The sequence below is a fragment of the Nicotiana attenuata genome, unplaced genomic scaffold (genome assembly GCF_001879085.1).
Source record: "Nicotiana attenuata strain UT unplaced genomic scaffold, NIATTr2, whole genome shotgun sequence".
NCBI classification, from domain to species: domain Eukaryota; kingdom Viridiplantae; phylum Streptophyta; class Magnoliopsida; order Solanales; family Solanaceae; genus Nicotiana; species Nicotiana attenuata.
In genome coordinates, this window is record NW_017672576.1 from 94,384 (window position 1) to 112,762 (window position 18,379).

General features: G+C 39.8%; 1 protein-coding gene across 1 annotated transcript; it reads left to right on the forward strand.

Annotated features, from left to right (window-relative positions):
• The first annotated feature begins 15,924 nt into the window (after positions 1 to 15,924).
• On the forward strand, positions 15,925 to 18,085 carry LOC109213720 (mannose/glucose-specific lectin-like). The gene is made up of 3 exons (XM_019377553.1): positions 15,925 to 16,026; positions 17,017 to 17,238; positions 17,846 to 18,085. Exons 1-3 carry the CDS (start codon positions 15,925 to 15,927, stop codon positions 18,083 to 18,085), a joined length of 564 nt encoding a protein of 187 aa, XP_019233098.1.
• Positions 18,086 to 18,379: the final 294 nt, after the last annotated feature.

Consider the following 18,379-nt stretch of genomic DNA (forward strand, 5'->3'; position numbering starts at 1 on the left):
ACCGTGGTCAAAAGTTTGGGTGGTCTCGTTGATTTGCTGAACATCAAACCAAGGAAAGATATTATTGAGGCATTGATACCATTCTGGGATCCGACCCGTAATGTATTCCGGTTTTCAGATTTTGAACTCACACCTACATTAGAAGAGATGGCCGGATACGCCGGTCTCAACGGGAACCTCCGAGGTAGATACCCACTGGCCCCACGACCGGTAACCCTTCATAGGTTCTTGGATTTATTGAACATCAGCCGGGATATTCAAGACCCGCATCTGGCGGAAGGGTGTTGTACATTGCATTTCTTATATCACCGGTATGGTAACCCCAAAGGTTTCGAGGAACCCAACACAGGACTAACACATGCTGGAAATAAAGACAAATGGGAAGCCCGATGGGGATTAGCCTTCATGGTAGCCTTTCTGGGAGTGGTGGTTTGTCCGAGGAAAGACGGTCACATAGACCTTGGCCTGGTAGGGATGCTAGATGTTGCCATGAAAAAACCTACTAGCACGGTGATTCCCCTGATTGTAGCAGAAATGTACCGAGCTTTGACCAAATGTCGGGAAGGGGAGAAATTCTTTCAAGGTTGCAATTTGCTCTTACAATTGTGGATACAGGAACACCTCTGTCATCGCACAGGCTATATGAACTACGGTTTGACTGGATTGAGTTGTATCGCAGAATTTGAGACCCGGGTGACAGGTATCGAATTCCCTGAGGGTACTGAGGCTTGGTCGTCATGCTTAAGATCCTTGACCGCAGATAAAGTCGAATGGGCTTATGGATGGCTCCCTGCTACTGAAGCTGTATACACCTCAGCGGAGGTCCCTTATATTCTTTTAATGGGTATTCGAAGCATACAGCCTTATGCTCCTTACCGAGTTCTGCGGCAATTTGGAAGATTCCAGACAGAGCACAACGATGNCCCATGCCCATAGGGAGGCTGGCGAAATGGCAAATCTTGCTTACGGAATTTGATATTGTCTACGTGACCCGGACTGCAATGAAAGCACAAGCACTGGCTGATCATCTGGTTGAGAATCCAGTTGATGATGAATATGAACCTTTGAAAACATACTTTCCCAATGAGGAGATAATGCATGTTGAAGAATTAGAACAAGTCGAGAAGCCAGGATGGAAACTGTTCTTTGATGGAGCTGCCAACGCCAAGGGTGTTGGGATAGGAGCAGTCCTGATTTTTGAGACAGGGCAACACTACCCTGTCACTGCTCAACTTCGTTTTTATTGCACCAATAATATGGCTGAATACGAAGCATGTATTTTGGGATTGAGATTGGCTATAGACATGGGTGTCCAGGAAATCTTGTTCATGGATGACTCGGATCTTCTAGTACACCAGATTCAGGGTGAATGGGAGACACGAGATTTGAAGCTCATACCGTATCGGCAGTGTTTGCATGAACTTTGTCAACGGTTCAAATCAATAGACTTCAAGCACATTCCAAGGATCCACAATGAGGTTGCCGACGCTTTGGCCACTTTGGCATCAATGTTGCATCATCCAGACAAGGCTTATGTGGATCCGTTACAAATTCAGGTCCGAGATCAGCATGCCTATTGTAATATGGTGAAAGAAGAGCTTGATGGTGAGCCGTGGTTCCATGATATCAAAGAATATCTCCGGATGGGAGTATACCCAGCACAAGCTACAGGGGATCAAAAAAGAGCAATTCGACGCTTGGCAAGCGGATTTTTCTTCAGTGGAGGAGTGTTGTACAAGAGAACTCCAGATCTTGGATTGTTGAGATGCATGGATGCCAAACAGGCTACAGTTATCATGGCTGAGGTACATGCGGGAGTTTGCGGACCTCATATGAGTGGATATGTATTGGCAAAGAAGATTCTCCGAGCAGGTTATTATTGGCTTACTATGGAACGGGATTGCATCAGTTTCGTGCGCAAGTGTCATCAATGTCAGGTACATGGAGATTTGATTCATTCTCCACCATATTAATTACATACAATGTCAGCACCATGGCCGTTCGTTGCTTGGGGAATGGATGTCATTGGACCGAACGAGCCAGCAGCATCAAATGGGCACAGGTTCATTCTGTTAGCTATTGATTATTTCACTAAGTGGGTTGAAGCAAAAACCTTCAAATCTGTGACCAAGAAGGCAGTGGTTGATTTTCGTACATTCGAATATCATATGTCGGTTTGGGATCCCGAAGGTAATCATCACAGACAATGGTGCCAATCTCAATAGTCATTTGATGGCCGAGACATGCCAGCAGTTTAAGATCACGCACCGTAATTCCACCCCATATTGTCCTAAGGCAAATGGAGCAGTCGAAGCAGCTAACAAGAACATCAAGAAAATACTTTGGAAAATGGCAGAAGGGTCGAGGCAATGGCATGAGAAGTTACCTTTTGCCCTGTTGGGCTACTGTACTACTGTCCGCACTTCAGTAGGGGCGACTCCCTATTCACTGGTGTATGGAACTGAAGTAGTAATACCCGCAGAGGTTGAAATCCCGTCCCTTCGGATCATCGCCGAGGCGGAAATTGATGATGTTGAATGGGTTAAAGCCCGCTTGGAACAACTAAGTTTGATTGATGAGAAGAGATTGGCAGCAGTGTGTCACGGTTAGTTGTACCAACAGAGAATGGCAAGAGAATATAACAAGAAAGTGCGTCCGCAGAAGTTCGAAGTAGGGCAGTTGGTGTTGAGACGTATCCTACCTCATTGGGCTGAAGCAAAAGGAAAGTTCGCCCCAAACTGGCAGGGGCCATTTGTCGTAACCAGAGTGTTGTCCAATGGCGCTTTATATTTGACAGATGTGGAAGGAAAATGTGTAGAAATGGCTATCAACTCTGACGCAGTCAAGCGGTACTATGTATGATTGTTTGGTTTAATTGTACTTTGTTGTATTTGGCATATTTTTGAGATTGAAATGACGAAGGCATTTTGTTCATGCTATCCAAACACTTTATCCTTTGTTACCCCTTTTGAGCCCCATTTACTTTATTTCGTACCCCTCTTTCGGAATCAATAACAACTCGAAAGCTCGAGCAAGGCAAAATAGTGAAGAAATAAGAAACCACAGTCCAACGGAAAGAAAAGAGAAAGAGAAGAGAAAAGAAAAAAAAAGAAAGAAAAAAAAAGCATAGGAAATAAAAATTGAAAAAAGAAGAGAAAAGCAAAAGAAAAGAAAAGAAAAGGAAAAGAAAAGAAATGAAAAGAAAGAAAAGAAAAGTGGAAGGAAAGGAAAGATCGCAACAACGAACGTAGTTTTATGACCTGAACTACGTTTGACTTGATCCCGAAAGGGTACGTAGGCAGCCTCCCTCTGAGGTTCAGTCACACCAAAATAAAAATCCAAAAGTCCCTACGAAAGGAACTGGGGCAGCAGTTATGGTTGTGCAGGGAAGTTGATTCCGAAAGTTGTAGTTGTGAACCCATAATTGAATTGTTTTTGAGCCTTTTTATACCCTTTCTTTCTAGCCCTATCCAAAATCCTACATTACGGTCCAAAGAAAGACCTTTTGATCAATCTTCAGGAAGTGCCAATACGAGTGAGTAAAAGTGATTCACGTCAAGGGCAACACTCCGGTACAAGAGAAATGATGAAAATGAGAGAGTCTTATCAGTGAAAACCCTCACGGGCACCATAAGGCGAAGTGAGTTGAGAAGAAATCAAAATGAGAGAGTCTTATTGGTGAAAACCCTCACGGGCACCGTAAGGCGAAGGTGAGTTGTCAGGCAACAGACATATGTCCGTGGCCAAAAAATGCTCAGGATATTGCAAGACGAGCAAGGTTTGGGGGTTTGGATAAAAGACAGGTTGTGAAAGTCCGTAACAGCACATATGGCAATCGAAAGTTGATTGGTTAGACAGACAGGGCTGATTAATCCAAAATGCATGGCATGCTCAATGATACCAGCTGTTCCACTCAGATAAGTCTCATTCTTTCTTCATTACAAATCATCCGTTCCCAGATTCTCTTTATCTTTAACCTTTGAGGCCATTGCATTTCATTCTTGTGAGGTCTATCTCTAGGATGTTTCAGTGTCAGTTCCGTTCGAAACAAAGGAGGGAATATCAAAGCTAACTACCAGCGTCCTAGTTGCACAGATAGGGCCAGAGTACATCAAAGAGGCCAAAAGCAAAGGAAGTCATAAAGGACCACTGGAGGTTACATTGTTGGATTAGTTGGATAATTGTAGGGAAGAAGTGAAATACCCAAAGAGGGGTCGGAAACACAAAAACAACAATATGGGATAGAACATTCGGGTCATCAGAGTCAAGGGTTGAAATTCGGTCAGGAATTCAAGGAGTTCAAGGCAAGGCCAGGAAAGCGGGACGGAGTGAAGCCCAGCAGCAGGGATGTACCTAGCAAGAATGCCAGCAACTAGCCACTATTTTTAAAATTGACAAGATTTTTATTTGATTGAAATAGGGGCAGGAATTTCAGAGAAACCCCCTTAAGGAGGGCAGGCACCAGACATGGTTGACGGTAAGTTTTCAGGACCCTCCTGGAAAATGGGACTTAGTTTAAATTTCAAAGCAATCATGAGTAGCATAATTTAGCATAAATGTACCCCAAGGAACATAAGTTGGTTTCAAAGTTGCCTGTTTTAAGATAGGACTCAATTAGGAGTTGTCAGGACCCTCCTGAATAATGGGACACAGTTTTAAGATCTCCTTTAGATAACAAGATATTGATGTAGGATAGTATAATTCAGCCGTAGAATTGGTACTCATAAGATAAGACTTAAAATTTTGATTTTCAGGACCCTCCTGGATAATGGGACGTAGCTTTAAGGTCTGCTTAGATAACAAGATATGTATAAAGAGGTTTGCTTAGGTTAAAACTGTTTTTTAACTAGAAGTTGTCAGGACCCACCTGGATAATGGGGAGTAGTTTAAGACCTTTTAGACAACAAATATAGTGGGGGTAATACCTCTAGAGGATATAACTTANAAGAAAGATGTGATGAGTTTGCTTGGCAGGTTGAATTACATCAGCAGGTTCATTGCCCAGCTTACAACTACTTGCGAGCCCATCTTCAAGCTGCTAAAGAAAGATGCTGCGGTCGGATGGACGGATGAATGTCAAGCAGCATTTGACAGGATTAAGGAGTATTTGGCTAGTCCACCTGTGTTGGTCCCGCCGGAGCCGGGAAGGCCCTTGATCCTTTATCTGACTGTGTTGGATAATTCTTTTGGTTGTGTATTGGGGCAGCATGATATCACAGGAAGGAAAGATCAGGCGATTTACTACCTCAGCAAGAAGTTCACATCATATGAGGTGAGGTACACTCAACTTGAGAGGACGTGTTGTGCCTTAACCTGGGTAGCGCAGAAGTTGAAACATTACTTGTCAGCATATACCACCTATCTCATCTCTCGGTTGGACCCTTTGAAGTACATTTTTCAGAAGCCCATGCCCACAGGGAGGCTGGCAAAATGGCAAATCTTGCTAACGGAATTTGATATTGTCTACGTGACCCAGACTGCAATGAAAGCACAAACACTGGTGATCATCTGGCTGAGAATCCAGTTGATGATGAATATGAACCTTTGAAAACATACTTTCCCGATGAGGAGATAATGCATGTTGAAGAATTAGAACAAGTCGAGAAGCCAGGATGGAAACTGTTCTTTGATGGAGCTGCCTACGCCAAGGGTGTTGGGATAGGAGCAGTCCTGATTTCTGAGACAGGGCAACACTACCCTATCACTGCTCAACTTCGTTTCTATTGCACCAATAATATGGCTGAATACGAAGCATGTATTTTGGGATTGAGATTGGCTATAGACATGGGTGTCCAGGAAATCTTGGTCATGGGTGACTCGGATCTTCTGGTACACCAGATTCAGGGTGAATGGGAGACACGAGATTTGAAGCTCATACCGTATCGCCAGTGTTTGCATGAACTTTGTCAACGGTTCCAATCAATAGACTTCAAGCACATTCCAAGGATCCACAATGAGGTTGCCGACGCTTTGGCCACTTTGGCATCAATGTTGCATCATCCAGAAAGGCTTATGTGGATCCGTTACAGATTCAGGTCCGAGATCAGCATGCCTATTGTAATATGGTGGAAGAAGAGCTTGATGGTGAGCCGTGGTTCCATGATATCAAAGAATATCTCCGGATGGGAGCATACCCAGTACAAGTTACAGGGGATCAAAAGAGAGCAATCCGACGCTTGGCAAGCAGATTTTTCTTCAGGGGATCAAAAGAGAGCAACCCAGTACTATGTATGATTGCTTGGTTTAAGTGTACTTTGTCGTATTTGGCATATTTTTGAGATTGAAATGACCAAGGCATTTTGTTCTGCTATCCAAACACTTTATCCTTTGTTACCCCTTTTGAGCTCCATTTACTTTATTTCGTACCCCTCTTTCGGAATCAATAACAACTCGAAAGCTCGAGCAAGGCAAAATAGTGAAGAAATAAGAAACCACAGTCCAACGGAAAGAAAAGAGAAAGAGAAGAGAAAAGAATGAAAAAAAAAAAGAAAAAAAACATAGGAAATAAAAATAGAAAAAAAAAGAGAAAAGCTAAAGAAAAGAAAAGAAAAGAAAAGGAAAAGAAAAGAAATGAAAAGAAAGAAAAGAAAAGTGGAAGGAAAGGAAAGATCGCAACAACGAACGTAGTTTTATGACCTGAACTACGTTTGACTTGATCCCGAAAGGGTACGTAGGCAGCCTCCTTCTGAGGTTCAGTCACACCAAAATAAAAATCCAAAAGTCCCCACGAAAGGAACTGGGGCAGCAATTATGGTTGTGCAGGGAAGTTGATTCCGAAAGTTGTAGTTGTGAACCCATAATTGAATTGTTTTTGAGCCTTTTTATACCCTTTCTTTCTAGCCCTATCCAAAAGCCTACATTACGGTCCAAAGAAAGACCTTTTGATCAATCTTCAGCAAGGTTTGGGGGTTTGGATAAAAGACAGGTTGTGAAAGCCCGTAACAGCAAATGTGGCAATCGAAAGTTGATTGGTTAGACAGACAGGGCTGATTAATCCAAAATGCATGGCATGCTCAATGATACCAGCTGTTCCACTCAGATAAGTCTCATTCTTTCTTCATTACAAATCATCCGTTCCCAGATTCTCTTTATGTTTAACCCTTGAGGCCATTGCATTTCATTCTTGTGAGGTATATCTCTAGGATGTTTCAGTGTCAGTTCTGTTCGAAACAAAGGAGGGAATATCAAAGCTAACTACCAGCGTCCTAGTTGCACAGATAGGGCCAGAGTACATCAAAGATGGCCAAAAGCAAAGGAAGTCATAAAGGACCACTGGAGGTTACATTGTTGGATTAGTTGGATAATTGTAGGGAAGAAGTGAAATACCCAAAGAGGGGTCGGAAACACAAAAACAACAATATGGGATAGAACATTCGGGTCATCAGAGTCAAGGGTTGAAATTCGGTCAGGAATTCAAGGAGTTCAAGGCAAGGCCAGGAAAGCGGGACGGAGTGAAGCCCAGCAGCAGGGATGTACCTAGCAAGAATGCCAGCAGCTAGCCACTATTTTTAAAATTGACAAGATTTTTCTTTGATTAAAACAGGGGCAGAAATTTCGGAGAAACCCTCCTTAAGGAAAGGCAGGCACCAGACATGTTTGACGGTAAGTTTTCAGGACCCTCCTGGAAAATGGGACTTAGTTTAAATATCAAAGCAATCATGAGTAGCATAATTTAGCATAAATGTACCCCAAGGAACGTAAGTTGGTTTCAAAGTTGCCTGTTTAAGATAGGACTCAATTAGGAGTTGTCAGGACCCTCACGAATAATGGGGCACAGTTTTAAGACCTCCCTTAGATAGCAAGGTACTGTTGTAGGATAGTATAATTCAGCCGTAGAATTGGCACTCATAAGATAAGACTTGAATTTTGATTTTCAGGACCCTCCTGGATAATGGGACGTAACTTTAAGGTCTGCTTAGATAACAAGATATAGATAACAAGGTCTGCTTAGGTTAAAACTGTTTTTTTTAACTAGAAGTTGTCAGGACCCTCCTGGATAATGGGGAGTAGTTAAGACCTATTAGATAACAAATGTAGTAGGGGTAATACCTTTAGAAGATATAACTTAGGTTCGTAATTGTCAGGAGTTGTCAGGACCTCCCTGGATAATAGGACTTAGCTTTCAAATTCTTATAATAGTTGGTAGAATAATTCAGCTTAACACTTACCCATGTACCCAGCCACCAAACTGGGGCAAGATATTTTCTTTGTTTTTGTCTATTTTTGTCGCAGTCAGGAGCCCACCTGGAGAACAAGGGAATACTTTTCAAGATCAGCAATCAGGAGCCGACCTGGAGAACAAGGGAATACTTTTCAAGTTTCAGCAATCAGGCGCCCACCTGGAGAACAAGGGAAGTACAATTCAAATTTTAGCTTTTAATTTTTAATATATGATAATATGCTATACCCAATTACCAAACTGGGGCAGAAAATTTTCTTTGTTTGTTTATTTTGTTGCAGTCAGGAGCCCACCTGGAGAACAAGGGAATACTTTTCAAGTTTCAGAAGTCAGGAGCCCGCCTGGAGAACAGAGGCATACTTTCAAAGCGTCAGCAATCAGGAGCCCGCCTGGAGAACAGAGGCATACATTTCAAGTTTCAGCAGTCAGGAGCCCGCCTGGAGAACAGAGGCATACATTTCAAGTTTCAGCAGTCAGGAGCCCGCCTGGAGAATAGAGGCATACATTTCAAGTTTCAGCAATCAGGAGCCCGCCTGAAGAACAGAGGAATACCGTTCAATACAGCAATCAGGAACCCGCCTGGAGAGCAGGGAATACATTCGAGTTTAGCGGTCAAGCATCACCCGGAGAAAGGAAAACATCTCAAAGTGTAGTCAGCAGTCAGGCAGCCACCTGGAGAAAGGGCAAAAGATCTCAGATCACAATTCAAGGCAGCAACAAGAGGATGTCGCCGGGGAGAATACAATACAACAAGGCAACAAGAAATACAAGATCAAGTTTGAAGATATAGATAGGATCTTTTGTAATTCATAGCTCATAGCTTAGTCTAGTTCTTTTTATTTTTGACACGGTGTAATAAGGAGGAGCAGTAGCAGCAGCAACAACAGTGAAATCACAGCCCTGGTAGTCCCAGCTACCAAACCTTCCAGAACTACACTGACCTGATTCCTTTATAGCCAAGGATATGTAGGCAACCTTTGAAGCAGGGTTTGGTCAGACAGTTTTCAAAAAATGCTTCCCACGGAGTGTTCAAACGAGCAAAAATCGCTCGTATCCGCTCACTTGTCTTTGCCCGAAAACCCTTCGTGTTCCCGAGCAAAGAGGGGCAGCTGTGAGCTCGTGATTTTTGCCCTATATGAATTACTCCCATAAATTCAAAACAAAATAATGTCTTTCAGTGTTTGCAATTTTGTGAATTTTCGTGGCATTTTCTGTTAATTGTTTGCATTTGTGTGCGCATGTTTATTTTATTTAATGGAAAAAACAAAAAAATATACGGGCATTTGCATTTAGGATTTAATTTGACATTTTTAAGAATTAATTAGTAATTAGTCATTTTATAAAAAGGAAAATCACAAAAATAGTTCAATTTGCACGCTTTGATTTTTAGACTTGATTTTGTGCAGTTTTTGGTTAATTTTCCTTCGATTAATGGTGTTAATTGTCATTTTAGGTTTAATTAGTTTTTTTTAGTTAATTAAATTCTAGGAATTGACTTTGATTTTAATTAAATTTTGAAAAGAAAAGAAAAAGAAAAGAAAAAGAATTGTGAGATAATTTGTTTTGAAATAAAAGGAGAGAAATGAGAAATGTTGGGCTGTTCTTCAAAATCAAAAGCACAGGCCCAGTTTCCCTCACACCCCTTAGACCCAGCCCAAAGACCCATTCCAAGACCCGGTCCAATTCCCCGTTACAACCAAACGACACTGTTTTGACCAAAATCAATCTGGACCGTCGAGGATCTTTGATCCTACGGTCTCAAACTAGGGGTATCATTAGTATTTATATGTCCAAACGTTCCCCCTACCCCCCTGTCATCCCTCTCAACTCTTGAGAGACCTCGCCGAGCTCCGCCTTCAAACGCCGCCTGCCGCCCGCCTGAATTCGCCTACGGCGGCGGCCGGCCCCCAAACGCCCCCAAACTCACACCAAAGCTCCCTCTCCTCTTCCTCATCATGAATCTACCACCAGCTCCTTCAAATCCCACTGGAATCCCTCAAAACTCCGAAACCCTAGCCGCCGCCTTGTTTTCTCCGGTGGCGGCGCCACCACCAACCACCACCAAACTAACAACAAAGAATCCCCAGGCCCTCCTTATCCCAAATCTACCATCCTCTCTTCAAATCCGTAAACCTTTTTCCTCAAATCCCCATTGAAGTCCTCGAATTGTAGATCAAAGATTTCGTCAAAAACCTTAAATCAACCAATCCTCGTCAAATCAGTCTCACTTGGCCTTCTTACTTTCCTCATGAAGCTGCCACCACCAGTGACGCTCAAATATTATTGGAGCTGTTCCAATCTCAAATCCGAAGCGGCAGAACCCTAGGAGCTCATAGGCAAGCTTTCTTTGGTCTTTTACTTGTTTCCCTTCCATGACCGTTTTTCTCCAAATTAGTCAATCTAGGTTTAGTTTTCTCTTCTGTTTTGACATCTCGTTTAGGATCAGTAGTCGAACCTGTTTCATTTGTTCTTATTTGTTTATCTTCATGTTTGTTTGAGTTTTAATTCACTAATAATGATTAGCATAATTTTGTTCGTCTAATTTTGTCATTGATTTAGTCATAGTTCTTGATCAAGTTTTGTTTATTCATTTTAAGTCAGTAGGATCTCTTCTCCTGTGAACAATTTTCTTTCATAGCTAACTCATGCCAACAGTCCTTTATTTTGATTTAATTTGGTTCTTTGGTTCTATGTTTGTATTAGTTGCGATTGATTCTGTTAATATTTTCTGAGTAGTTAGTCTAATGTTTATTTCCTATTCTGTGACTGTTTAGTGTAGGTTAGGGTAATTATGGTTTAGTTTGATTGTTAGTTTGTTAATAACTGATGATAGTGTGAATTAGGGTCAGGTTTCAGTCTCGATTAGTATCAATTAGATTCTACCTTAGAGGTTTGGATTTGCTAATTAGTTTCTAGTCTTGTAGTTAATTAATCATGGTTAGTTTGGCCAAAGTAAAAGGGGGCTGAGGTTTGGCTAGGGTAGTAATTTAGAATCCAAATTAAGGGTAGTTTAGGTGTTTTACCTAAAGATTCTGCTAGTTAGAACACCTAGATTCTTCTAGATGGGGTTCAAAGTATAATTTCAAGAAACCTAATGCAGTAACTTGAGAAAGAAGTCAGAAAATAAGGGACTATTTGGGTAAAACTGAAAAATAAAAGAGGGACTAAAGCTAAAATTGAAATCTGAGGGTTGCCCTCAGTTTTTGGCCTATAAAAGGCAGTCTTTATTGCCTTGCAGAGAAGGTTTTTTTGGGCGGAAACATCTGAAAATCCCCAAAAGTTTCAGCCTCTAAAAACTCCCCCCAAAAGTATTCTATAGTTTCCACAAGCTGAAATTTGAATTTCAGATACAAAAACTAGATCTGGAATTCGAAACCTCTTTTAGATCTTAAACTCTTCAGAAAAAACCAAAAATAACAGAAAACCTTCGAAAAATCCCAAAAAATACTGTTCCATTGAAAACCTTAGGTTAATTTCGATTTTTAGTTGTTGATTTACATCTTCTAGCTCAATATTTGGTTGCTGAAGTTTTAGAGATTTACTGGTTTTGATTTCGAGTGGTTTTGGGTTCAATCAAGTTATTTTTGGTCATTTGTTGGTGATGTGTTTATACAAGTCACTTCTGGGCTGATTTTGATAGTATTTGTGTGGGTTGTGAACTCGATTTGAGCCACTGCTGATCATCTGATTACTGTTGTTGATTCCTCACTCATTTTACATTCTACTTTCCAGGTACATACCTTGAACCAGTTGTGGTGTAGCTCAAGTTGGAAATGAAATGAAAATACTCGCCCCTTTGCTTCTTAAACTGTGCTTGTTAGAATGTTATGTATTAGAAGCTAAATAGATGTTAGATATAACTGTTTAATGTTGATTTGTATGTACGTAAACCCTGGATTGTATAATTTGGACTGAACTGGACTATTTTCGAGACTGTTTAGATATTTGGAATTAGTTGTAGTCCATTTCCATAATACCTGAATGATGCATGTGAAGGTTAGATCTAGATTGCTGTAGTAGGGTCATGAGCAGTTCATTTCTAAGTTTTCCTTTTTTTTTTAAAGAGTTACGATCCAAATCGTGAATTCATAGTTCATCATAATTCTTGTTGCGGATTTTGACCTTACCATCAGCTCTTATATTAAAACGTTAGTAAAATCAATGTCAATGTAGTCTTAGTAATCAATGAAGAGCACAGAATCTCAATGTTAGTATGAATAGGCGTGTTGGTTTTAAACCAGGGAATTCGCACTCGTTTATACAGAGCCTGCATGAATTAAACAGCCTATTATAATTGATGACTGCTCCAGCTTAATCGTGGCTCCTTATCATTGTTCATATCAATTTGTAGTTGAATAGTCACACGAAAATAAACCGGTTATCATTGTAATAGATATCACTGTTCATATCAATTATTGCAGTTAATACGTAAAATGACGCCTTCCTTCAGTTTTCTAGTTTCATGCCTCCTGTAAGCCAGTACCAAACCAGCTCCTTCCCGAACTGGACCAAATTTTAGATTAGGGTCAAGTATGGGACCAAATGGCAGGCCCAGTGGTGCGGTTGCCTGAAGCTCTGTTTACTGCTTTCTATAGTGGGCTCATGGAGGTCAAAATCTTGAACGTTGGTATGAACATGCGGAGAACCTCAAGTTATTCACATAAGTATTGGGTATGATGGCAATAAGATAAAATTGCACTATGAATTTGGGTTTTTGAGTTAGATAGCGGGTTCAAATTAAGAGGGTTTTCCCTTTTGTTTGAATCCGGACTTGAATTTGAAACCCGAATTTCGTAATGCCAATCAACTAGGCCCTTTTAGAGACAAAATAAGTAGAAAATTGTAGGTTGCTTTAGGTTGGCCCTTAAATAAAATAAATGAGGTGCGCCCACCAAACAAAATGCATACATTGCGGGGCCCTTTTAAATGCTTATATTAAAATACATAGAATTCGGGACGTGCCGTTTAGAGAATTTTCACGGCCTCCCGCGAAGTTAATAACACGTTAGCCACTTTAGGCGCGCTTTTTAATAATTTTACCTTCTTAACTACGGGTGTGCATTTCATGCGACCCAAATCCAAATCCCAAAACGTTGAATAAGAGGTGTCAAGGATCCGGGTGCATTTCATGTGACGTGATCCAAAAACACGCTCTTAAACGACGTTCACTTTCATAAAAGCTAATTAAAAGCGGTTAAACAATTCTAAAATTGCGATAGGATAACATGTATTAAAATCAGACTTTAGCCAAATATAGCAGTTGAGCGACCGTGCTAGAACCACGGAACTCGGGAGTGCCTAACCCCTTCTTCCAGGTTAACAGAATTCCTTACTCGGATTTCTGGTTCGCGACTGCTAAACAGAGTCAAACCCTTTCCTCGATTCGGGATTCAAACCGGTGACTTGGGACACCATAAATCTCCCAAGTGGCGACTCTGAACTTCTTAATAAACGAATCCCATTTCGATTGTCCTTTAATTGGAAAAACTCCTTTATTACACCCTTCCGGGGGTGTAGTAAGTAAGAAAAAGGAGGTGTGACAACATCATTACTAATCAACAACCACCAAATTAAAGAGATCGCAATTACTCGTTCAACAGGTATGGCTACCCATTTTAAAGAATCTAAACGCAGTTGATTTAGGCAACATGGCCCATGTTAGAACAAAATTGTATCATCCTCAATCCTCACGAAGGGTTCTGTTTTGAATCCAAGAAAGTATATGTAGCAGGGCCACTCCTTTTAATTTCGTTGATTTTAATATCCCAGGCCCAAGTTGAGCCCAAGCAAAAGGCCCAAAATCCTTAAAACCCTAGAACCATTACTAATGAGACTCGGCATCGATTCTGCATCATGCTCAAATAACGGCTGAACAACAAACGTTCCAAGTTAATCTAAATGATTAATCAAAAGGTTACTACATGCACAACATACAAGCTATGCTATGAATTGAAAAAATGAGACAATTAGAGATCCATTTCTTGAAAAACTCCATGGCATACAACTTTAAATTACTAAAAGAAACCTTAAGTTAATTGGAAAAGCTAAAGTTTAAGCTTAAATTGAATCTCACAAGAACAAACTTACAGGACTTAAAACCATGTATTCAAAACGTCCATATATGCTCATGCGGGTAGAATAAAGGGAAACTATGGATTATTTTAACACATTCATGCCAAACTAAATTATCCTAACAATGACAAACCCCAACAGACTAAACTCACACCAAAGGGTATTTAAAACCCATTTAGGAAACAGCACAAAACAGAGCAAGGTAGCAGGATTACCTTTAACTAGCTAATCTCATATGATAATTAAGCATACATATTCTACCTACACTGGTGGCTGTCGAATATGCAACACTTTAAATGTATAGATGAATAACATGAAAATCACATATTTATTACAAAATACTAAAGTAACAGGATAATCAAAAGGGGATTTAAACTCCAAAAGCCTGTATTCCACTAGTGTTTCAGCTTACATGCTCAACCAAACATTCACTTATTCAGAGGTTGAGAAATACCTGGAAATGAAAAAGAAAAGGGGAAGAAGATCAGCAGTAAAACAGCAGCACACAACAATGGAACTGGCCTAGAGATGACCAAAGGAGAACCAGCTTTGAGGCACGTTCAAAACCAAAAGAAAATTCAATGGATGTTCAGTAAACAAAGACAGCCAAAATTGGACCCAAAGTTCTTCGAAATCAACCAAAATCAAGCCATTTTAACCTTTTTACTATCCAAAGTGATTTTAGAAATCAAGAGCCTCACTCAACCAGTTTTAATGGAACAATGTTTCTTTTAGCTATTTTTCAGCCATTTTTGTGTTTTTTGATTTCTTAGCTCCTCCCAATCTCTTAGGTCTCTTGGGTCTGCCTTGAAAGGCAAGAAAAGGTGCCTTTATAGGCAAGGAAAGTAGGGTAACAACAGATTTCAGCTATGCACTTTAGCCCTTTTTGAATTTTTATTTTTGCCTAGATACACCTAGCTAATTATCAGATTTTCAAGTTAGTCCCCCAATCCCCTTTCCTAGAAGCTTCCTAGGCAGTTACCAAATTATTTCCCTACCCAATTACCCAAACTACCCCCTAATGACCCTGAAATTACCACTGAAACCAAAACTCAAACATGGGTCGAATTGGCCCAACCCAATTGGTATGGGTCTGTAAACCCAAATTAGAGTCCACTTGGGCTTTTGATTTTCAGAAATCAATCAAAGATAAACCAGGACTCTCAATTTAAAGTCTGACCCAAAATTCCCAAAGAAAAAAAATCGGAATCCTTACAATGCAATCAAAACATGATGAGGGCATGAATCAATTAGCTTAGTCCATATAACAAGAAGTTAACTAAATTAAACTTATCTAAATTAACTGGACGAAAATCACGGGGCAGAAACTTAATCATGGTAAACGAACTAACTAAAAAAAACAGAAATAGATTTCGTCAAAGAGAACAAGAGAAAAGGAAAAAGAAAGCAAACATGGTGAGCTAGGGGGACAGATCTACGCTCAGAGGGTGAATCAACTTTCTACCAGATTATTATAAGCACTGGATCAAAGAGAAAGAGAAAGGAAAATGAGAAGGCGTTGACAAGGAAATACAAAAGGGAAAAGAGACTTACCAACTCGAGCCAACGGAACCGGACGGGTCAAAGATTCAAACCAATTTATGTCGATTTCAAACTCCAAAACTTAGGGAATAACACTCCCTGCACATGTAGGGTGCTAGACTTGACAAAAAATGGCTTCGAGTCTTCTAGGTGCCGAACTTGGATTCCAGATTCGAGGAATTTGGAATGGATTCGAGGGTAATGGGTTGGATATTTGGAATGAGGAAGGCCTGGTGGTCATCTGGTGTTAATTTGGTGGGTATTGGAGGAGGCGCCGCCACCCTAAGGCGGTGGGAAATGCTGGCGGCTCTAGGGTTAGGGATTTTGGTCTCTGAAAATGGGAGATGAGGGAGATGAGTGAGAGGGGGGGGGGGGGGGGGTTCGGACAATAATATATCAAATGACCCCTAGTTTAGAGTCGTTGGATCAAAGATCCTCGACGGCTCAGATCTATTCTGACCTAAACGATGTCGTTTGGTCGATGGGGGGGGAGGGGGGCTGGACTTGGGTAAATGGGTGGGAAATATTTGGGCCTTGGCATTGGACTGGCCCAATTCCGAGTCTTTAAGTCCAATCCCTCCATTTCCTTTTCTTTTAGTTCCCCTTTTTATTTTCAAATTCTTTGTAATTTCTTTTAAATTAAAATAAAAAATAAAATAAGACCTAAGCTAATTCCTAAATTAAATTAATCCTACCACATTGACTCAATTAACTCTAACTAATAATTACCACAATTAATTAAAAACGAAATTAAAGGAAAAACTACCCAAATTCAAAGCTAAAATTAAAAAGTGTGAAAATAAACTATTTTTTTGCGATTTTTCCATTTTTATAAAACAACTTAATTAATTAATCCTAAAATTTTAAATTAAATCCTAAATGCATATGCACGCACTTTTTTTGTATTTTTCTTTAATTAAACAAAAATAAAAATGTACAGACAAATGCGAACAATTAACACAAAATTCACAAAAAATTACAAATAATGAAAAAAATTATTTTGTTTTGAAATTATGGGCAAAATTCATATATTGTAGTAAAGTGGGTTCAAAAGTTGATGTAGGTCCTGGGTTTAAATCCTAATTATGACATCCTATAATATTTTGGAATCCCCTTGTATAAATTCAGGTTCCACCGCTACCGGGGTATCCCCCGTATCTGTATTATGTATTATCTATTTATTTATTCGATAATGAAGTCGTTGATTTTATATGTATGTGAAGGGAAATCAAGTAAGCTATGATCAAGTGGACTCAATATTGGTAGAGCCGTGGGGAGGAAAAGGTGGATCAGAGTGGAATTACAAACTGAAAAGTCCCATTAAAGAAATAGTCATTGCAAGTGGAGCGATTATAGACTCCATCATGTTCAGAACCGTTACTAGTGAAAGTACCATAGTTTATTCACCGAAGTTTGGTGGCAATGACGGAGGTCGAAGAGACAACGTAGGTCACAAACTGTGGTCAGAATATTATTTTCACATGTTTGGCACATTGTTCTCAAGTTAATTTTGTGTTATGTCACAATAATAAGCTTAAGCTATACATATTGACAAAGTAATTATTTTTATTATCATTACAAATAAATTGCTTATAAAAGTTATGGCAGAAACTCTATGGCAATAGTTATTGTGGTTGTTGATACAAGACTGTACTATACCGGTATTATATGTGTAAATTGTAGTAATTTTATCTCGGGTTAAAGATAATGAATGCACTTGTTGCTTTCAACATAGATCCTCACTTGAGTTTACTCGGAGATGGAGCTATTTAGGGAAGAATGTTCAATTAAACTCTCTTTGTCAGATAATACACCCGTGCAAAAAAGGGATAAGAGAAAATTTTGTTTGTAAATATAAATATATAAGTTGTTGAATTCTCTCGATTTATATATGAAAAGCTTTTAACGTAATGATAAACGTGGTTCAAACCGGTTATAGGTCATAAAGTATAAACCCTACGTGTGATCGATGTTCTTGCACTTTCTTGAATCCTTGTTAGAATTCTTTGTTTCGCTACTAATTTAACAATATGTTATTTGCACCAATATTAGGTTAATATTGAGGCGACACCATTGGAATATTTGAAAGGCATAAAGGGAACATCGGGACATTATGGCGGCCATTATGCTGTGAAATCTCTAAGTTTTATAACTAATGCAAAGAATTATGGATCATTTGGGAGTGAAGCGGGTGGAACCCCATTTTCACTTCTGATGAAAGAAGGTGGAGCTATTGTTGGATTTCGCGGGCATTCTGGGTTGTATCTTGATGCTATTGGTATTTATTTGTAGAAACTTACTCCTCCCACTTCGATAAAGGAACCTGAAACTGAAAAACTTGACCCGAATGAACCTATGGTTGAAGAAATTGAAATCCATGACGTAGATATTACTCTTTCTCTTAATTTGAATTGGATAAATCTCATTTTAGTTATCACATTAAAGTAGCGACAATTTACCCACTATGACAGAAAGTATACATGCCATAACAATAAAGTCACCTTAATAGGTAGGTTTAATCGTTTTAATGGATAAATTTTAGTTATTACAACGTGTCAAAAACTAATTTAGTGGCTTTATTGTTAT